Below are 23,633 nucleotides of genomic sequence, written 5' to 3' on the forward strand. Positions count from 1 at the left end.
ATCCTTATGGAAATAAATGCTAATTATACTGACTTTTCATACTGTGGTGCTGACTTGAGTGAAATGCCCTAAGCAACACTGGTCACTATCTTAAAAAACAGTGCAAAGTAGGGCAGATTCAGAAAAAAGGCAACGTGAATGAGGGAAGACATGGATAATTCTCATATGCAGACAAATTAAAGCTACCAGGATTGTTTACAATAAAAAAAAGAAGTGACGTAGTAGAGACAAAGTTATATAAATGTTTTTGGTTGTTTTTGTTTTTTAAAGCAACGTCCTTTGAGCAGATGTGGTATCTTTTATTAGACCAATTGAATAGTTGCAAAAAAGTTCTTAACAAGCTTTTGGGCACAGTTGGCCCTCTTCAGGAATAGGGAGTCTCTGCTGTTCTGTGACTAGCTAAGTGTGGCAGGATGACAGTGAAATTGGAAATAGGTAGAAATTACAAAGAAAAAAGGTAAAGCGGGGGGGAGAGAACAGGGGGGGGAAGGCTACAGGGGGACATTACAGTGATAGAATACAAGGTAGAAAAGAGGGTGTCAGTGAAAAAGGAAACAGCTGGAGATCAGGAAACAGGAATGAGAGAAGCTCAAAGTGTATGAGGATGTAGTGAAAATATAAATAGGTAGGAAGGAGAAAAAAAGGTAAAAAAAGACAAAGAGGGTAGATTAGGGCTTCTGCTCTCTTTCTTTCTCTCCTCAAACTACTCATAACAGGGAAGTAAGGAAACATTTGATGAAACAAAAAAGTGACGAATTCAAAAATAAATAAAAGGAAATAACTGTTCACAGAGTATGCAGTAAGTCTGTGAAAACAAGAAAGTAGCGAAGGGGAGGAATAAAGGTCACTGGGCATATATGCTCCTATGAAAAATATCCAAAACTGTTTTAATAAACAACAGGCAGGCAAGGTTCTTTGGGTAGATGCAATATCTTTTTTTAGACCAACTTTTCAGCTTTTTCCAACTACTCAGTTGGTCTAATAAAAGATATCACATTTACCCAAAGAACCTTGCCTGCCTATGCCCTTAGGCCAACACAGCTACAACCAAAAACCCTTATTAACAATAAATCTTGGGGAAATATATTAAATATTATGCTTCAATATTCAAACCAAGTCTCCAGTTACTAGAAGTAATCTGCCAACTCCAAAATTCTTACAACTTCCTGATACTGATCACTGTTAGAGACTGGATACTTAATTAGGTAGATGAGCTTCTTTCCACATGTTCAGTGTTATGTCCATATAGCAAAATAAATCCAAAAAATAAACCCAACCAACCACAGGAAGTCTGCATAAAAGTGAAACAAGCCTATAAGATTATAATAGAGAATCTTATAACTCATTTTAATATAGTAACTGTATCTTTTCCCCAGGTTAGTAGACTAGTAAAAATAAAGATTAGAGATTTCATTTGAAATTGCACGACTTGGAGTGACTTAAACGTCAGAAGAAAAGCAACAAGGGAACTGGCTAGTCCTCTTCAACATTCACATACAATTGTGAGAAGGGGAATTGCAAGGACCAGAAATCCTAGTATAATCACAGAAGTATGATGCCATTTGGTAGAACACACTTGGTAGGGTGGTTCCTATGACTGCAATACCATCATGGACAGTTACAGCTTGTTCAGGAGGGATAGGCAGAGGAAAGGAGGGAGTGGTTGCTTTTATATAGGAGACAAACACTTGTTCTGAAGTACAGCAAAAAATGGGAGGTAAGTCTCCTGAAATCTATGGGTAAAGTAAGAGGTGAGAATAGCAAGGGTGATGTCATGGTAGGGGTCTGCTATAAACCACCCAACAAGAGGAAGGTTTTTTTTCAGTTAATATTTTAAGACACAAACTGCAGGACCTGATGCTAATGGGGGATTTTAATTACTCTGACGTTTGCTAGGACGGCAACAAAGCAGCATACATGCAGTCTAGCAAGTTTAGTTAAGGAGTGTGTCAGAAAACTTTTTGGTATTGATGGAGAAGTCAACTAAGGAGGGGTGGGGAGGGAGCTCTTCTCAATCTGCTGCTCACAAATAGGGAGGAACTGACTGAGAATCTGAAGGTATAAGACAAGGTAGGTGACAGTGACTACCAAGTGACAGATTTCAGTATGGTAAGCTAAGGAAGGCAGGAGAGCAGCAAAATAAGATGACCAGATTCCAGAAAAGGCAGACTTTAACAGACTTGGGAAACTGGCAGGTAGGAACCTCTGAGTGTCAAGTGAAACAGGAAAAGGAGTCCAAGAGAACTGCTCTTAAAGGATGCAAAAGCAAGCTATCAATACAAAGAACAGGAAGTGCAGCAAGGGACTGGCTTGGCTAAACAGGAAATTTCAGTGAGTTAAAACTTAAAAAAGAACCTTACTGAAAAGCAGAAACTTGACCAGACTACAAGGGATGAATAGAAGCAGAGGCATAACTCGGCAATTTTGCACCCTGGGTGGTGTGCCAAATGGGACAGTGAATTAGGCTGCCAATTGGTGAAACAGCAGCAGAAGTGCTATTTTTTGCACCCCCACTAAATTTGCACCAAGGCTGGTGCCCCAGTCACTCCTCCTGCTTAGTTACACCACTGAATAAGAGCATGCAAGAAGGTCAGGAAGGGCAAGGCACAAAATGAAATTTGGGTAGTAAGGAATGTAAAAGACTACCAAAAAAGAAATCATTCTACAAGTATATTAGAAGTAACAAAAATCAAGGAAAGTGCTAGGAATACCCCTTCCTGGATGAAAAGGGCAATCTAATCATGAATGCTGTAGAAAAGGTTCTTCTCCATATCATTTAATGCATTTTTTAATTCAGTCTTAACAAATAAGGTCACCTATCAGATGACTAAACATAGGGGGAAGCAAGAATAGGAGAGGGGATCATCAGCATAGGATAGGGAAAAAACAAGTTAGAAAATGCATAGAAGCTGGATGTTTAAGTCAGCAGAAGCAAACAAAATTGGCTGATGTTTTTGCAGAGCCACAGGCTATTCTCTTTGAGAACTCATGGAAGTCAGGTGAGACCCTGTGCAAGTGTAGACATAACTTTTTCTTTCTTTTTTTTCTTTTTTTTTTTTTTTTAAAGGAAAAAAGGGGGTGGGAGGAAGAACCAGGAAATTACAGACCAGTCACTCTAACCTCAATACTTGCAAAGATTATGGAGCACGTCATTAAAGAATCTATTTCTAAGCACCTGGAGGATAACAAGGCAACCAAGCTTTTTGCAAGGTTTTTAACATTTTCTCTCAGGACACTAATTAACAAGCTAAGAAAATACAGTCTAGATGCAAATACTGTGAGGTGGATACAAAACTGGTTGGATCATCATGCTCACGTAGTTATCAATAGCTCAAAGTTGAGAGTAGGTGTCCAGTAGGATTCTAGAGTTCTGTCCTAGCTTTGGTATTGTCAGATATCTTCATTAATGATTTGGGGAATGGGACTGCAGTTAGCAAATTTGCAGATAACAGTAAGATGGATGAAGATGCAGACTCTTTGGAGAATAGGTCACGATTCAAAAAGTATGTTGATAAACTGGAGCAGTGGTTCAAAATTAAATGAATGAAATTCAATAAGGACTGAATTTCACAAGAAATGCAAAGAGACATACGAAGAGGAGCAGAGCAGAGTCCTGTATTTAGAACAGAGCAATCAAATGTAGTCTGGGAAACTACAGGGCTGGCTGCAGCTCTGCTGAAAAGGAACTGGAGGTTGTAAGGGACCTCAATCTGAATATGACTCAGCAGTGTGCTATTGTTACAAAAAACCCAACAGAAGCATCACCTGCAAGTCAAAGGAAGTGGCTCTTCCACTCCATTCAGTACCTGGTAAGGCATCACTTGGAGTACTGTACTGAAAAAGGGAGCTCTGGGGCAAAAAGGAGCTCTGCCAACCTGCAAGGGAAAATGTGGGGTTTCCCACATTTTTCTCCTTTAAATGAGAATCCATTTTTAAAGTTGGTTGATCCATTTAAGTTTCTTTGTGACTCTTTCATATATTCTTGGGACCTACTTTTGGGTAGCAAAACACCAGTTTAGACAGAGCTGATCCCAGTCTTGAGCATGGGCCTAGACAAAATATCCATGAGGAAAAACTCCCATCCTATTTTTCTGAGATTTGGGTTTTATTATGGATTTTCCTCATCTGAATCCTTTGTATTAAATATTTACTATCATTACAATCCTCTAAAAGTTGTCCAATAAAGTTAGTTATCAAAAATTCTAAAGATGCAGTTCTTCTCCCCAAAGAGAGGCAAGTGATTCATTCTGCTGTTGCTGAAGCCCTGCAGGAAGGAAGTCCAGCGGATTAAAAATAAGTTATTATTGTTTCTGAAATTCAACAAGTGCATTTCCCTTCTATAACCCAACATGATATATCTGCCTATTTGGTAAATTCAGTATCATCCCCTCTTTGGAGAAAGCTTCTATTCCTTTTGGATACATACTGGTATCTATGCTGGATTCCAATGTCAGAATTTGTTGTCGTGTCTCCATATTAAAAATGCTAGTGTGTCCACTGTTAAATGATGCTACCATGAGGCTTGGGTCACTGCTTACAAGGTCCACTGATGAAGGGATTCCCATTTCTAGAGACAAGAATAATGTTATAACTAGATTATTACACAATGGCAAAGGCAAAAAAAATAGTTTACAATTTAGCTTAAAAATGTTCATTAATATGAAAAAAAGAGTTCCTAATGTGGTCCAAAAATACACACTTTTCACTATTATTTGAAAAGTAACTGGAAACCTGGCAGGCTTCTGTATTTATCATCATCATCATATCATTATCTGAATTTGGTCACCCCATTAGTATTCAATTGGTTTATACAGGGTTTTTATTATATTGAGAGAGACTAAGGTGCCAAAATCCAAGCCTACTGTCCAACTTGGTCACTCACCTTATTTGGCAGATCTATGGCCTCATAAAACATTCTTTGCTAAGATACGCTTAACTGGATTTTTAGCTGGGGTGGATCTATTTGTAGTCTGAAGTCCATTCAATAAGGAAGGAAATCATTTCTTGAATGGAGCTTTAATTGCCAGATCAGGGAGTTCTCAGTCTGCAGGATATGCAGGGAACATTCCCCAGCCACCCAACTCCTCCTGGTCTCACAAGTCATCTGCTCCCCACATGCCTTATCCAGACTGGCCTGGGAAGTGTTTCTCCTGCCACTCACTCCTCCTAACCTGGAAGGAGTGTAGCTGTGGGGAAATGTACAGGCTTGCACAACACTCTCATGCCAGCAAGATATTACTCATTGAGCAAAGACCTCTCCCCCAAACCAGGTGCATTTCCTGTGGAAAAAACTGAATGAATGCTGGTATGCTCTAGTTGCCAGCTGGTAGAAACAAATAAATGCCTGTACATGGCCTGTTTAGCATGAGTAAAGTTCCCCTTTCTCTAAGTAGTGGCTCCTATTTTCTCCCATTCCTTCAAGCCTGACAATGAAAAATGTAGTTATTTAAGTCCAAACTACTAACTTGCATGTTATTAAATTTTCAGTAATTCAATTACAAAAGCTTTCAGACTAGTATATGCCATGATCAGTAAAACAACATATACTAAAGCAAATAGCCTGCTTTATTCCACATGCCTGAATATAGAAATCATGACAATCTAAAGTTTCAATTTTAGGGGTATACTTAGATCTTTATTAAAGCATTTAGGTGAGTGGCCTGCATTTCAGAGATGCTGAAAATACAAGATTCTTATGGATTTCAATGGCTTCTGGAAGTATTTTTTTAATCCTTGGGCCTATTCTACTAATGCTTTTTCCTGAAAAGTAGGAATCTATTGGGACTGGAAGCTCTAGCTGAGGAATGACCCACATTTTTCTGCATGAAAAATATTCACAGTAATAAACCTATGAAAATAGAATAGAAACACTTTTATTTAAGAAGAGAAATTAGGACAGCTTGAACAGTGATACCATAAGCTTTAAAACAGGAAATTATTCTGTACCTTGATTATCATTGAATATATTAAGAGCTGGAGCAATTTCTGCAGCTTTCCATAAACGTATGGTGCCATCTGCTGAACAGGACAGCAAACGCTGGTGCGCTCCACTATAAACCAACCCCCATACTGCATCTGTGTGGCCTACAAAAGCACCTCTTAGAACGGAAGGATCTGTGAACAAAATGTCATACGAAACAAGTTTCAAAATAAAAGAAATCAAATTAAGTTACACATTAGTACACATACAACATATTAACACCACAGGCCCTGGCTGGGTCTATCACTGGAAGAGTCTCCCTTTTTGTAGTATACTAGTGTCCAGACTTCACCAGGGCATCTTATATTCAATTTTCCAATTTTCTAATGGAAAATGAATTCGCAGTTATGCTTCAGAAGGGGGCAACTGAAATATTAAAGAAAACAGTTAAAACATGAGCTTTGATTAAAAAACTTTCAAACTATCCCATATAACATCAGAATGTTACAAAAGTTGCTTAAAAATGCAAAATCACCCAGATATCAGGAAACAATGAAACTTTGTCACATATAGGTGCAGCACAAACAGCCTCTTCCATCTGTTCATATTAAAATTAAAGCACAGTTAAGTAGCTGAAAGCACAACAACTAAAATATACATTTCAGGGGATAGTAAATATTCTTGATTTGGGCATTTACAGCAACTTGTACATAGTGCTGACAGCTCTCTCACTGTAGGGTCCATTTTTTTTTAATTTATTGCAGTCTCATAAAACTGTCAGAGAGATATGGAAGGTTAGAATACAACATATAAAACAGGCCTAGTATGTTTCTCACTATAAATATGTTCACAAATGTTATGATAAAACCCATTTTGTTAAAACAGGCAAGTTTCACTCTTTTTGTTGAGTATTAAAGCAGCAGTTTGCTTAGTGTCTGAAACCAACATTTGCCTTTTTATTTCCAACAAAGCATTGCTATGTAAAAAAACTGACAATGCCACTGACATAAGAAATTTCAGGTTTTTGCTTGACAAAAAACATACCATAAGAATCATAAGGATCAATATTTGGGTTTGTTGTATTCCAGCCATGGATGAGACCATCAGTTCCTCCACTATAACACTGCTCCCCATTATTACTCATGACCACACAGAGCACTGGACCACTGGAAGAAAGTCCACAGAAGCAAGTTATCAGTTACAACTATTTACACAATAATATCATAGGGACCACAGGCTAGGGTAACTATATTTTTGAATATATAGGATAGCTTTCATGAAAATAATGTAAATGGTTTTTATATTTTAGTTCTCTGCAGACAGCTTCATCAAGTTAAATCAGTCCTGTGGCTGCTGCAACCATTGGGACACCTTAGATGCAGTACATCATTGGTGATTCTTTAAGCAAAGTGACCTGGTGCTGCCCATCTCTCCAGGTGTGGATGGCTACTGGCTCACAGGGAGCTCATCCACTTTTGACAGGTCTTGTTTTTAGTCCTGTTGGGTGACCACACACCCTCTTCACGCAGCCCAGCTCAGGTGGGAGCACTGGTTTAGTTGATGACAACCTGACCATGTATCAGGCTGTACTGGTTTACATGGTACCAGACAGCAGACCAAGTGAGGTCTGGTTTGACAGGGACAGCATCATACTGTAAACTAATTCAAGTACAAATCCTGTGCTGCAGCAATGAGCAAAACTAGATTTACACCATGGGCATGTAAGGTTTTTCTCTTTAAAACTGTAGCTTTAACAAGCCCCAACTAGAAGAAGAATAGCCAGACTAGATACAAGCACACAGAAGCATTTAAAAATAGATAATGTGGAAGCTATATTAACACATGGAATGAGTAGCCAATTTTTTATTGTTATAGAAATATAAAAAGAGTGTGTGTATGTATATGTAAAAAAAAATATATACAAATATAAAAAACTGGCTAGTCATTCCACGTATTCCATATATACAAATCAATTCTTGAACAACTCTGAACAGTGTTTTATTTCTCAGAATTAAACAATGATTTTGTCAAATACTTACTTATGTGCTCTGAATGTATATATAGGTTCTACATCAAGTGAAGCGCTCCTGAAAAAGAAAAAAGGAAGAAAAATAATCACAGAAGAGTCTGACAATCATCTGATTATATACAAATGTTCCTAGAAATACATGAAACAAGGTGCCAAAACAACTTTAAATTTCTTGCAAATTCCTATGGAAAATTTTCCTCAACTCTGGTGATAGTTTTTCTTTGAGATTCAATACTAGAAACGTTAGATTGTAAGAAGCCCCCAAATGGAAGATGACTAGTCATGAGCAACCTCACAACAATAAAACTAGTTGGTGCACAAAAGGTGGGGGGGAAAGCTTTCAAAAAACTACAGACTTTTTTTATACCACATTATTTCCCAGCATAACAAAGTGGGAGGTAATTATACCCCTAACTCTGAGATTAGTTATACCAAAGCCCCAGGTGAATTTATAGCAGTCCAAGAATGGTTCCAGATTCCATCATCTGGTTACTCTCCCTGTGAACCCTCTCCACTGAAGACTGGAGGAGTACAGCATACCCCATCTGGATGAGTGGCATGCAACCAGTTGGAAGGGCAGATCTGGTCATGGACTGCCCAACTGTGCCAGCATGCCCAATTCAATGGCCAGTCCAGCTGGATGCTGCATGCAGTACAGATCCCAAAGTGGCTGGAATGGGCGCTACATGTGATGCAGTCCAGCTAGAGCAGCAGCCACCATGCATGTGGTAGCCACCCTGGCCAGATGACACTGCAGATGGCACCCACCCAAGGAGTTCTGGGACTGTCTTGCACATGGGACCTACTCCAGCCAGTCCAGAACTTGCACTGCATGAAGAGCCTGCAAATGCCAGGTGCAGTGCAGGTCCAGGACTGGCTGGAGCAGGCGCTGCATGCGCAACAGTCCTGGAGCCCCTGGTTTGGCTCACAAGCTATGTATTGGACAAGTGCTCTAGGGACAGAGAGAGCGAGAGCGAGAGCGGTGTTGTTCCTGGCTATGGTAGCTGCATCTCTCACTGGAAATTCCCAACAGGAAAGACCCATTTAGTCCTAGCAGCACATCAGGAGCAGTGCACCAGACAGTTTGACATCACATACACCTCTGTTTTTATTTATATATGCAGAGACATGTGTATATGCATAAAAGGGTCACCTTTATAATACTTGTCTAGGATATTAGTACAGCATCTATATGGAATCAAAGTACTCAGATTTGCTATAGTAAAGAGTAAATTTTAGTAAAAATTGTATTTCATAGTAGAGTAAATATGGGAATCAGAGGATTTTCAAAAAGAAAAACAAAAAGAGATTAATGATCTCATATAGCTCCCACATGGTCCATATTTTTTCCATACAACAGAAGACTCCCCACATACTGAAATCAAAGGAAGGACTTCCACTGACTGATTCCAATGACTTGTATCAAGTTCCCAATGCCTTCCCATTTTTGTTCCCTCTCTAAATGCTTATTTAGGTTGTTTTAATAAATAAGAAGCAGGAAAATACATTTTTTAAAGTCATACTTTTTTGCTGGAGCTGTTTTTTGCAAATTCCACATTTTTAATGTATGGTCCTCAGATGCTGTTATTAAAACTGGTTCAACTGGATGGAAAGCCAGGCCTCGTATCCCATCAAAATGGCTTCTCAATGTGAACTTGGGGTTCCAAGTCTTCCTCAACGCATCCTTATTATTTGCTATCTATTGTAAAGAAAAAACCCAAACTTTTCATTAATTTGGGAAAAAAACAACAAAAGAGAAGTCAAAGCTTTAACCTGTTGCTTATAGAATACAACTTAATACAGCAAGTCCTTTAACAGTTCTTTATTTACCATAAATGCAGCAACCCTAACATAATTATGTAGCTAGTATTAAAAAGATAAATGTATAGGATATCCTTCTACCTCATCTTTTTATTTAAAAAGGGCAGCTGTACTTTATAAGCAGAACTAAGTATGTTCTTAAATAACAAGAACAGATGACTTTCAACAATGAAAAGTAAGAGCCTCCTATAAAAAGCAATCACCCCATAATACCATGCCCCTGCACCTATGCAAAGTTTTCTGTGAGGTCACGTGTATACCAGTAATTCAAAGGTCTTCAAGGCAAGTAACCTGGGCTAGGATAGTTTAGATAGAAGTGATCCTGCTTTGAGCAGGAGTTAACTTTACATGGTCATATGGTCCCTCCCTTCTAGCCGTATTTTTCTATGACTATTAAGCATTTTGTTAACAAAGTCGTATGGTACTAATGCCCAAATAAAATACAAATTAAACTGGGAAGAAAGATACTTCTTTCAAATTTCAGTCACATGCATTTGTACATTTCAGCAAACTCTGGATCATGTAGGTGGTCAGTCTCCTTATTCTAGTGGAGGATTAAGTTCCCCTAGATGGAAATGTCAATTTGTCACAAATTCATTGAGATCTTGAGAGGGGGGAAGGGGGTAGAAGAGGAGAAAAGAGAAGGAGAGAGAAGAGGTGAAAAGGGAGACGATGACACGCAAACAAAGAAATGGAAATAGCTCTACAGTGTTTTCTTCCCAGAAGGAACTGGTTTTCACAGCTCAGTGAACAATACCAAGGACCTGAAGTTAGGTGCCATAAGGCCTACTTGCCTCCTGCACCTCTACAGGAGTTGGGCTCAGTTAAGTCTCAATTTCTTGATCAAAAGACTGTTTATGGCAGCTACAGCTACATAGGGTAACTTTTATAAAATTCTCTGAAACACACAGAATAAGAGGTGAAAGAAAAGAAAATATAGGCACAACGTGAGAAGGACAACAAATACCTTGGAGAAGCACCTCAAAGCAAACAATTGTTTGCGTTAATTTCTATTTTTTTAAATTCATACATCAATATTTTTAAATTTCTTCCAAAAATAACTGACCAGAACAAAAGAAAAGATACTGAAACTATAAAAGCACCTCAAAGAACTAGGTGCCTCCGCTCTAAGGGAAAAAAAAAAAAAAAAGGGTGAGAACAGAGTAGTAGTTTCACCTAAGAGCTAGCAACTGCCACCTCAAACGAAATATGATTGCATTATCAGTTCACTCCACTTGGCCCATATTAGGCACCTCTATACCTGCACTTTAATGCGCATTAGCCTATTTTAACATGCATTGGACTGTCACAAAAAAAATCTGTGCTCTTTAGCTAACGTGCATTAAAATAGGCTAGCATGCCCTTTTCTAGTACAGTACCTCACAATGGAGAACATTTTTTTTTTAATTAGAGCGGCTCTTGGAATGCAAGTGCCCAGAGCATTGCATGTCCAACGAGCTTTAGATAAAAGTGCTCTTGCCGCCATTTTGAAGCGTAGGGACACTGATACACAAGACACAGAGGCTGGCTGGAGTGTGGTAATTATCATGCTCCAGCAGACTCAATTCATAGAGTCTGCTCTGGTGCACTGTAGTGACAGCACATCAGATCAGTCTCCGAGCTTGCATACAGGAGCCCGGAAGTACTAAAGAGTTCCCTGCTAAGCCAAGCTGGTCTTCTGCCACACTTGCTATTCTTCTTGTGCATCAGGATGGTTTGTTCCTGAACTCTCAGTAAGTCTTCTTTAAAGTACAGCCAGCTCTCCTGGACTCCTCTCCCTCTCAGACTGGCTTCCCAGAGGATCCTGCCCATGAGTTCCCCAAGTGAGTCAGGCTGCTTTTCTGAAGTCCAGGGTCCTTGCTCTGCTGCTCTCCATCCTTCCTTCCCTCAGGATCCTGAACTCTATCATCTTGTGGTCATCACTGCCCAAGTTGCTGTCCACTTCTACATTCCCCACCAATTCTTCCCTGTTTGTGTGCAGTAGGTCAAGAAGAGCATAACGCTGGTTGGCTGCTCCTGCATCAGGAAGGTGTCCCCAACACTCTCTAAAAACTTCCTGGATTGCCTGTGCACTGTTGTATTGCCCTCCCAGCAGATGTCCAGGTAATTGAAGTCCCTCATGAGAACCAGGACCTGTGACTAGGACACTTCTGCTAGCTGTTTGAAGAAACCTCATCCACCACATCCTCCTCGTCTGGTGGTCTATAGCAGACCCCTACCATGACATCACCCTTGTTGCTCTCCCCCAACCCTAACCCAGAGATGCTCAGCAGGCCCATCTCCAGCTTCATACGGGAGCTCCAGCAATCATACGGCTCTTTTACATAAAGTGCAACTCCTTCTCCTCTTCTCTGCCTATCCTTCCTGAACAGTTTGTACCCATCCATGACAGTGCTCCAGTCATGTCAGTTCCCACCAAGTCTCTGTCATTCCAATCACATCACAGCTCTGCGATTGTTCAAGGACTTCTGGTTTTTCCTGATTGTTTCCCAGGATCCATGCAGGCACCTGAGGTGATTAGTTCGTTGCCCTGATTTCTCACGAAGTATGAGCGCACCTCCCTGCTGTTTCCCCCTCTTGCTTGCTCTTCCTCCAAGTCTCCCACTTCCCCCAGGGCTTTGGTCTCCACCCCCTGACAAACCTAGTTTAAAGCCCTTTTCACTAGCTTAGCAAGCCTGTTTGTGAAGATGCTCTTCTCTCTCTTCATCCAGTGGATCCCACCTCTTCCCAGCAATCCTTCTTGGAAAAACATTGCATGGTTGAAGCAGCCAAATTCCTGCTGGCAACACTACCTGTGCAGCCAGGTGTTGATCTGAGGATCCACCTGGTCCTTCCCAGGTCCTTTCCCTTGACCGGAAGAATCAACAAGAACACAACCTGAGCCCCAGACCCCTTCACTTTTGCACCCAGAGACCTGTAGACACTTTTGATATGCTCAGGGTCTCCCCTGGCGGTATCATTAGTGCCCACATGGATAAGCAGCACGGGGTAGTAGTTAGACAGCCAAATGAGTCCCAGTAATCCCTCCATGACATCTCAGATTCAGCCTCTGAGCAAGCAGCAGACCTCCCAAGACGACAGGTCATGTTGGCAGATGGCTCCCTCTGACTCCTGCAAAAGGAAGTCTCCAACTACCACCATCCATCGTTTCTTCTTGGTGGCAGTCATCTTGATCCTTCCCACCTTGGTGAGGCCTGGCTCGTCTTCCTCCACCAATGGAACATGCTTCTCCCTCTCTGCTACTAACACTGCATATCTGTTCTCCAGACAAACTACTGAAGGTGGAGGTGAAGATGCTTCCACCCTCTTGGGCATCCATATCTTCTCTCTTCTCAAGTGCTGCGTCTGGCATTTCTTCTTCCAGTCCTGGAGGTCATGGAAGTACGGGAATAGGGAAAGAGCCTGATCTCCAGCTGATTTACTCTCCCTTTCCTCCATAACTAAGCAGAACCCCTAGCTGATGCTGAAGACAGGTCTCCATGGGTAGATCTTTTCAAAATTATAGAGTCTGTGCTAAACAGCTAAAGAGGCTGTAAAAGAGAGAGACCAGGAGCAGCTAGCAGACAGCAAAAATTTTCCAGGAAAGATTAGGTTGATTAGTGGAACATTAAGTTCATTCAAAAGGAGAGCCTATTGTTAACATCTGTAGAGTCAAGAATAATAATAGAGGCATTAAATCAATTGATTCCCTCGGCTACCTGAACAGTAATATCACTGCTGCTGCAATGAAAAGCAGGAATCAAACCTTTGGGTTTCCAAACCTGGGCAGAAAATCACCTTCCCCACTTAATACATGTACCCCAATTTCAAGGGATTGATTTTGGGGAAAAAGATGTATTGTACGTGAGAACATAAAGTATGTAGTGCAGGCCTTCACAGCAGATCATATTTATTTTTTCCTCATCTAGTATTGCACGTGGCATTTCTAATGGCCTCTTTGGCCAATCTACCTCAATCTCCAATGAGGCACCTGGACATCCCAGAACCTCTAAAGTAAGAACAGTTACTTTAGTTCTAGTAAAATACGCCAGTTCCCTTTCCCACCCCCCACTTTAAATTACCTGAATGGATTTTTGGATTTCACAAGGGGATATAGAATACTGGGACTGAAGGACTCAGTCAGTGTTTCCAAAATCAGTATTTGACCTAGACGTGCCATCCAGTCAGGATGTTTAAATGAATCTACCATCACATTGCCACTTTGCAAATCCCACCAATGACTGCCACTGCTCAAGTGAAATAGTCATCTGCTACCTTAAATCTGATTTAATTCCTAGGTCTAAAGTTAAAAGACTGACCCACTCAGACAATCTGTAACAGTGATTCCCAAACAGCGGTCTGTGGGTCATGACGCTTACTCACTTTGAGTTTTCAATTAGAAGTTTGATCAGGATACATGGCAATCTACAAGGAATTTTGAGCCTGACAGCGGTTCATTGTTTGAAAAAGTTTGGGACTCAATGGTCTATTAAAAATTCAGGAAAAATCCTGCTGTTATAAGCACCTGATTCATATCCAGGTTCAGAAGCAATGCTACAAAGTGTGAATAAACAAGTAACTCAGCTGGGAGACAGGCTAGTCTACAGTTAAGAAAAGGTTCATACATCTTGTTGACTAAGCCTCCAATGAGTTTGAAAGGCAAACTTTATGGAGAAAATGTGAACAAGGATGAATGTTAAAGGGGCCAGCAATAAGAGGGTTATCCTCAAAAATAAAAACCCAAAGAACTGATACAAAAGTGCAAGATCACCAAATAAGTAGTTCCAGAAAGATGGTTAAAAGTAAACAGCTAAAACACAACTTTCCCAAAAAATAGAGATTTTAAAGAAATGTGAAAAAACTGCCCCATGACTGCAGATCAGCCATTTAAGGTGACATCTGTGCTGCCCCCGCATGCTCCAAATGGAACTGAGGTAGTCAGGATGCTCTGCAGGTGTCCTCCCTGCCACTAGCTCTTGCAGTCTCTTCCTTTGATGTGCTTAAGTACAGCAGAGTGGGGATTATTAATGCATGGAAGTCCATTCTTCCCTTGTATCATTCAAGCTCTATTAATTTTGGCTGGTGCTGGGTTATATGTGCAAAATGACAACATTACCATTAAAGGTTTTGGCTTTCTATTTCTAAGGTCTACCACAGGGGTCAGCAACATTTTTAACTGGAGTCCCAAAAACACCCCAACAGACCCACACCTTGACTTGGCATGCCAGGAGCAGACCACAGAGGAGTTAAGATGCACCTGATCCTCGCTGCTGGCAGACGCTCCACACATGCCTCCCGGTGGATGGTGGGGGAAGGGCTGGGGATGCACTGCCCCATCCCCTTCCCTGCCCTGTATCCCAAGGCAAGTGTGCAGTTGCCACCAGCACAGTGTTTGTGGCAGTGCTCCAGAGCCCAGTGCAGCTGTTTTTAGGCTTTCTGCTGCCTATTACAGCAGCCCAGAGCCTGGGGCTGGCTTTGGCAGACTGCTGGGAGGTTGCATCGGACCCTGGATCCCCAGTCAGGCTCCATATTAGTGACAACTGCATGTGCGCCTTGGGGTGCAGGGCAGGGAGGGGGTTCGCCCCTCCCTCTCCATTCATCTGGGGATGCATGTGTAGCCACTGTCATGATGTCCGGCCATGGGCTCCAGGCAGCTGCAACAGGCAGCCAGGAGACTGCAAACAGATGCACTAGGCTCCGGAGCACTGGCACCAGCAGAAGCACAAGTGCCTTCTGGAGGATTGTGGGGGAGGGGCCGGTGTTGTATTGCCCCAGCCCTCTTCCCCGCCATCTGCCCAGAGGTGTGCATGCAGCTGTATGCAGCCTCCTGACTACAGCCAGCCTGGGTTTTGGGCAGCAGGGCTTGCAGCCTCCCCACCACCTGCTGTAAGCAGCTCAAGCTCCACGGCCAGTGCCAGATGCCTGGAGACCAGGCCAGCTGTGGCATGTGGAGAAAATGGCCTTGCGTGCCATGCAAGCCGCAGGTTGTGGACCCCTGGTCTACCTCAAGACTTGCACACTGCAAGGGAGGGGAAGTTGTAGAGGCAGTTACTAAATGCAAAAGGAACAAAACGCTTAGGAGGTCAAGCTGCCAAAAACCTTTTCAAGGATAAAAGAGGACAGGAACCTTTATTAAAAAGGATTATGTTACATTTTGCAAAGCCAATTTTACCCCTCTAATGTTTATATTTCCTTTGTTTTAATGTTTTTCCTGCAGTCTGCATATATGCAAATTCCATTGACTTCAGCGAGAGTGCCATACATGTACATGTAGAGTTGTTAGAACCCAAGATCAAATACTGTGAAGTACAGTTTACAAGATACTCACATCATACGTTAGTGAATCTGCCTCATTGGCAACCGTAAGACCTGCCAGTTCTCCAAGACCCAGCTCACTCTCAAGTGCTTCGTCTGCTCCCATAATGAATGATTTCCCTGAAGTAGGAGGGAACGTTAAAGCTTCCACTACAAGAAAAAGAAAAGAAAAAACAAACAAAACTCATGGGTTTTTGCAGACAACTTAACAGTTTTTGTAAAAAAATATAAAATTACATTCTGCTCTGTAAAATAATACCTCGACTAATAACCAAGGACAAAGGCAATATAGGTGCAGAAAAACACAAACGAATTCTAACAGTAATCACAATCCTAAATCTACTAGTAAGCAGATTTTTTTTTTTTTTTTTAAACGCCTCACTTTTAAACCTATACCCCTGAAGTCTATGTTCCTCAAGACTTTTAAAAGCAAGTCATGACAGCAAAAGAGAAGACTACTATGTACATATTTCAGGAATTTAAAATGCCTGAAGTAGCAGGGGGCCAATATTTCTGGCAGGCATGCCATAAATTAAGCTTATGTCCTCTTATGGGACATTCCATTCCCTGTCTTCTGTCCCATGTACTGCTCTGCTTTTTGCTCCCTGCCCTGTACTCCCTTGCCTGATTTGCTGCTTTGTTTTCTGCTCCTTGCCCTATCTGCAACTTTGTTGCCTGCCCCCTCCCTGATCTGCTATATGCCACATAAACAGGTTGCCTGTGCCACTTGTGAATACCTCTAGCCTCATGCAGGGGTACTCGACTTTTTGGACTGGCGGGTTGGATGGGCAGTGCCTGGTCCCTCTGCAGCACCCAGGGCAGGCATGGTGCCGCCCTATCTGACTATGCAGAAGGGGGCAGCCTGACCCTGTTTCAGCCATGTGGGAGTAGGGGGCTTGGCCCCACCCCAACCTGGCCCCAGGAAGGGGGAGGAGGCATGACTCTGCTCCGATCCAGCCCTGCAAGAGTGGGGGTATGGTCTGACCCTGTAAGAGGAAGGGGGCATGGCCCAGCCCTGTGGGTGGACAAGGGTGTGAGCTGGCCCTGAACCAACTCCCATGGTGAAAAGGGGGTGAAGGCCAGCCCCAACAAGGGAAAGAGGTGTGGCTCAGCCCCAATCTGGGCATACAGAGACAGTGGGGAAGGGTGAAAGTACTGTCACTGCTCCACCACTGCCAGATTTCATGACCCATGGGGAGCCCTATGGGCTAAATTCCAAAGCTGTGTGGGCGGCATTTGGTTTGCAGACCAGAGGTTGAGGATCCCTGGCCTAAAGTAATATAGAAGAACACAGCTCTTTCCTCTGCTTCTGTACACCCCTCACAAAAATGAGCGAGCAGAAAGAGAGGAACATGAACATGTTCGTGAAGCAATAGTTCTGGAGAATTTCAAGTACTGACAAAAAATCTTGACTTTCCCCTCCTTATGCTGCTTTCACAGCTATCCAAGCACATGTCCACACTGCTGTCACTAGTTTGTGTTGACATACCCAGGCTAGCTCCGATTTAGCAAGCTCTTATATTAAGAGCAGTGTAGCTGTAGCTGCATGATGCTCAGCATAGGCTGCAGTCTGTAAGAATCTGGGTGAATGCTTGTGCAGTTAGCTATGGGAGCACTGAGCTTCATGTGGGCTACACTAGGAACAAAATTAGAGACAGCTCAGTTGTGTTCACATGAGCTACAAGTCACTGCACTAGACATACCCTCAGAGACTATGGCGGAAAAAGCTAAGTATTTCAACCCCTCTTCCATAGAAAGCATCTGACTCAGTGAAAGAAAACTGGGTTAAAAAAATGCAAACTGAGATGTTTGGACATCATAGTCACGGGATGTAGACAGACTTGACAGTTGTACTTAACAATTAAGACTTACAGGCAACGTTTACATGAAAGACTGACTGCACAGTAGCCCGTGACTACTGTACAATAGCCCTGAGTTGCAGAAAGCATGACACAACAACTGGGCAGCAGTCACAAGCTACTGCGCAGTCAGCATCACAAAAAAGCTGTTCCTCAGTGCTACTGCGTAATAATGACTGCACAGTCAGCAGCTCATGTAGACACAGCCACAGATAACAGTTATACTGCTTATTAAATTATACTAGCATAAACTATTCTGACACTGTTCTTTGCCGTCTGCTCCTGTACATTTGCATTCTCCCTCTTGAGATGTGTTGAGAATTCTCCAAATTAGAGAAGTGGAAGAAGTGCACCAACAAAATATGAACATTCAACATACCAGTCCACCTCAATAACCTGCAGCATTTTTGTAGAAATAGTGGAGTTTAACTGGTTTGTGGTGGAATTTTTTGTGCTGTTGTCTAAGGGATCCTTTGAATTTGATAGTTCCTCACTTTCTACCACAATTTTATGAGACCACAGGCTCCAAAGCTGTGTTCCATGTTATTATAAGCATACACACTAATGTCAAATTCATCCTCATGTGTGTACTGCATTCCCAAATTTCAATCGATTGCAACACTTGTTTTGCTATGACATGAATACTCTCTCAGGTAGAAAAGTTTCAAGGAAACTAGAACTCTTAGGACTGTCTGACCTTATAATGTTTTTAGCTCAGATGGATAGGAATTTTTTCCCATAGTTCTCTAACACACTATTCCTAGATGGATTTGTTAAACCCTACTATCCAATGCCATCAACAAGCTAATTCCTCTCCCATTTCATTGTCCTCTTAGTGTCTGGACATGCAACATATTCAAAGTTCCACATTAAAAGTGCAGAACATCTTAATGGCTGGCTTCCCATTTTAATCGCATATAAATTGGATGAATATGCAGCAAGTTAACATGATTCATGCAATAAATGTAACACTTGCCAGTGGCATAGACTTGCCCATTATCATATGGCTACTGCATCTAATTCTTCTATACAACTCCTCTCCAGTCCTTCCACAATGTGACAAACTGTCTGCCTTAAGTGCCTTCATGCACTTCTATAAATCTGCAACTGTCTCTTTCTGGACTTCTCTAACAACATAAAAGCTGTTTGTCCTATTCTTCAAGGCTCTACACAACTTAATCCTATCCAAATTTCTGTCTTTGAAATCAAAAACATCACTTTTCTCCTTTACTTTACTAATGTTGATACCATCTTATTCTTCCATTTGCATTTATGGCTTATTCAGTATCACTTCATGCACCTGCAAGTTGATTTTCAGGAGTGATAACATCTCCTATCTGCCTTTAGTTTTGATGTTCTTCATTACCAGTTGCCAGAAAAAGTTGCTGCAATTCTCTAGGGGACAAGTATAACCTAGTACAGTGATTCCCAACCAGGTTACTGCAGCACCCCAGCACGCTGAGAGACCCTTTTAAAGGTGACACAGTGCCCTGCAAGAGTAGTATTGTTGGTGTAAAACACCTACACATGATTCATGAGATAAAAATCAAGAGATTTCAAGTAGAAATCCCATAGTGTTAAAAATACTGTGACCTGCTTTGATCTTTTTGAATTATTTGCAACAGGAGGATTGATCTATTATTTTTCCAGTCAAAAATGGTTGAAAGCTAAGAGGTGCCTAGAGTTTAGGTGTTAGAATCAAGGAACCATTTTCTCAGAGCTGCCTTGACTAACAAGGAGCATCTCGAGCTTAAAAGGGTTAAGAACCATTAGCCTACTGTCTTCACTGAAAATCTGGCACATTTTTCCTGAACTACCTGTCAGCATATCAGATAGCACACACTCTAGGTTCATGTGTTGTGTGCTGATTTAAAACAGATACAAATACATTTTGTATATCATATCACAAGTATCAAAGGAGGGCTGGGGACCTTAGGTTATTATTAAATGAATATTAAACTGTTTCCTTTTTGTATTTCAGTTTGTCTAATGAGAAATAAACTAGGCTTTTTTGGTTTTCTTTTTTTACAAAACAAACTGATTCTCTCTGTTACAAAAAACATAAAAATTGAATGCCATCTTCTCTCAAGGGTGGTAAAAGCCAAAATAAAAGTTTGATGACAGAAAATGTTCAATACAAATTCCCCCAATATTTCAAGGGGTTGCTAAGTTACAACAACAATGTTTAGGGGTAGCTTTTGGGGTGTTTTTTTGGGGGGGGGTGTTTTGTTTTGTTTTGTTTTTAAGGCAAGTGGTTCAGTGCCACAAAGACAACACCTACTATCACAGATTCCAGGATGGAAAGCCACATGTCACCGAGAATCTCAGATACAGTCCCTAAAAACTTACGAAAAAGGGCAATCTTGCTAAGTAAAATTACTGCCTGTCCTCTCTGTAATTCTGGACTCTGTCACTGCAAGTATTTGCATGGGAGATAAGCCTTTTGTTTAACTGCAAAGTATCTTTCACTAGGTTTTCATTGCATTAAAATATATATTTTAAAAGTAATGGATATATACTATGCATGGGGATAGGATGACTTCGTAGTTAAGGCCTGGGGCTCGGTGTCAGACTAGAGGTAGAGTCAGATGTCTCTCCTTAATGTGCCAAACTTAGGGCTCATATACTGCAAAACCCACATATGTCAAATGAGCCTTTTCATCAGCTTTAAATGGTTTTAGGTCAAGTCTCTAAATCTCTCAATTTTCCCCATGAGGGCAGATAATATTTACCTTACTCATGGACATTGCAAGGCTAAGTTAGTATTTGTAAAGCAGTCTGATACTCATAGATGAAAAGTAACATTCAAGTGCAAACTGTAGCTATGCACATATAGATTTATATACTTGCCTTCATCTGTCCTGTTTATCTCATGCTCAATAAGTCTTGAGCTACTGGGTCTAGAAGATGGCGCAACAGATGGCTGTAATGAAGGGAGATCATCAACATCTCTCAAGTTTGCAAGCATGTCTTGCAGCTTTGACCTGTTGGGCCCTAACCAAGAAAAACAAAAAAGTGAAACAGTTTATGTAAACAAAACTGGCAGCCATGCTACTTATCACATCAAATATATTACATCAAGACAAGCAACAATGGATCCTATCTTTGATTATGATATTACCACACACGTCACTAATGAGCACCTATTTCCAGTAGTAACTAACCTTCCAGCATGAAATGAACTTGAAAAGAAAATGATGAAGCAACTGAGGTATTTGTATGCATAATTTTCCCCCACACTTATGAATTTACATTATTACGTGCATCAAGTTAAATACCACCTCCAAATAAACTCATAGCAACAAAATGATTTTTAAAAAAATGCTTTATTGCATTCCTAAAATAACTGCAAATACTGTGACTATCAGTTTAAAGTTTGCGTAACATGATTTGTGCATCATTCTTAATACATTGGTGAATATTTTAAAATTACTTTGTGCAGTAGTGTACAACTGTGGTCTTACATAGTCTAAATGATTATGGTACTTATATTAAACACAAATCAAATTGGATTCATTGGCTTACTTCCTGAAGCTACATGTGGTGAAGACCCATGCCCTTTACACTTACCTGTGCTTTGCTCCATCATTTTCCCACATCCCTGTTTTGACTGTTTTATATAGGATTGAGGCTGAAACATATCTTCGGTAGTTTTTCCTGTTGTAAGTTTAATTAAGAATGGGAAAATCTCTTACCCATAGTCCAATATGTTTTTTTTCCCTAGACCAGTAAATAATACAGCTATTTTTAAGCAGGTTAACATAGAAGTGTATTCTAATATATGTATGATTTTATTATATTACTTCACAGAAAATTTTACTGCAGCCTTGCAAAATCGTAAGTTTTCTAAACCAGCTGCAAATCCACTTTGCCCACCCTTACCATAACAATGATAAAAATACTAGATGGTATTTTACTTGCTGGTCTCAGAGCATTACTTGCTACAGGCAAACAGTAAGAAAGATTTTGCAAGACTGTTTTACTACAGCATTTGATTTATAGTAAATGCACAACATTTTACTGAATAACAGTTCAGTCTCTAGATACTCATCTATGTTGAGAGGAAAATTACATAAACAAATTTCACATCTCAACAATAAGATATTTAGTCCTTTAGGGTTTTACCCTGTGCCCCACCACTTCCCCAAGATGCTTTTGCTCACCACTTTTTCACTAAAATCATGAACAGATGATAACAGGTTGCAACTCTTCCCAATTTCTAAGTTCATGCCCTTTCAACAATGGTTTCTCCATGGAAAGATGCTTAATTTCTGTACTGCGTCACCCAAGTTCAGCCCTCCATCGAAAAAACATGACATTGAGCCGTACTTATAATCCTTTTGAAGTAGCATAAGTTACCAAAATGCCATCTTTCATCAGGCACTTTGCTCATTAAACATGCAAAAAAAAAGTTGATGCGTCTGTGCCTAAATTAATGATCAGTTAATACAATTTGATAAATTAAAATAAATGCACTCAACTGCTTGAGAGAAAGGTACTCATTTTGATTTCTTAATTTTTTTTTTAGAAAGTTAAATATTTATCCTATATTTATACTAGGTATCATATACATGAATTTTAATTTCACAGATAAAGTCACTGAACTAATTTTCTGTGAACTCATGTGGTATATTATAACTCTATTTTAAATGTAAAAAATAGTTTGTTGAGAAAAACTTTGTGATGCTTAGTTTCTTACCAGGCTTGCATTTTCTTTAGATAAGTCAAAAGTACTTAACTAGTCCAAACTGAAGGACATGCAGTTCTCTCAAAAGTCATTCATATTTTAAATAGATTCTTATTCTGGTAAGTACTGATTTGGTTAGTTTATCCTGTACTACAATCTCAGAACTAGCAATGACCGGGTAGTTACTAACCACAATTAGCATTTATTAATTGCAAAACAACAAAATGAGGCAACTAGAATAATGTGATGGAGAGGAGCTGCTGTTTGCATGACTCTGCAAACATGTATTAGAATTGACAGTTCCTTTACACTAATAAGCATCTTCCCACAAAGGGAGGAGTAATGAAACAGTCTTCAAATTGCTCATTGAATAAGGTACAACTTTTTTTATACTTCAGTTTTCCCCAAATTATTCCCCCAAAATTCTCAACACAGCTGTAGGTTGGAAATAGTGGCAATTTACAATTTTAAACATTTAACTTGATTCTGAAAAGCTTTGATGCTTATGTTGTTTTAGAAAACAGGATTTACAAAATGGATTTGCATTTCAAGAGAGGTGACAGAAGTATGACACACAGGGCTAGAAACTGTATTTCAGATGCTGATCAGCTATTTGATCTTAATCAAATACGACACTTAATTGTTAAGTCTACAGATAAAATGATAATTGGTCAATATGCCCTGTGACAAATAGGCTGTCAATAAGATTTATTTTCCATTTCGAGCCCTGCATAACAAGATACAGCAGCATGACTTTCATGTTGTGATTACTAAGTAAAACAGGGGTAGAAATTAACTTCCTCCTTTTTTTCCTACCACAGCTGTCTTCCTCCACTCCCAAAACCAGCTAACGAGATACTAGAAATGTTGTATTGGGTTTTGAAAAAATTATTTACCAGACTCCGAAACTGGTGACCCAACCAAACTAAATAAAGCTTCTATGTTTTCCTAATTAAGACATACAGTGACAGTAAAGTATCCATTTAAATGTTAGATGTGCACAATCCAAGCCCAGCACAAGTC

General features: G+C 40.5%; 1 protein-coding gene across 1 annotated transcript in view; it reads right to left on the minus strand.

Moving 5' to 3' along the window:
- The window catches only part of STRN (striatin), a 91,753-nt gene that overhangs the window by 13,199 nt on the left and 54,921 nt on the right, over nucleotides 1-23,633 (minus strand). Inside the window, 8 exon segments of the mRNA XM_090045353.1 lie at nucleotides 4,427-4,567; nucleotides 5,947-6,114; nucleotides 6,965-7,086; nucleotides 7,960-8,007; nucleotides 9,473-9,648; nucleotides 16,078-16,214; nucleotides 20,774-20,917; nucleotides 21,494-21,580. Of these exon segments, the coding sequence (XP_089901479.1) occupies nucleotides 4,427-4,567; nucleotides 5,947-6,114; nucleotides 6,965-7,086; nucleotides 7,960-8,007; nucleotides 9,473-9,648; nucleotides 16,078-16,214; nucleotides 20,774-20,917; nucleotides 21,494-21,580 (1,023 nt within the window).

This window comes from Crocodylus siamensis, chromosome 1 (assembly GCF_052110815.1).
Source record: "Crocodylus siamensis isolate JL-2025a chromosome 1, ASM5211081v1, whole genome shotgun sequence".
Classification (NCBI taxonomy): domain Eukaryota; kingdom Metazoa; phylum Chordata; order Crocodylia; family Crocodylidae; genus Crocodylus; species Crocodylus siamensis.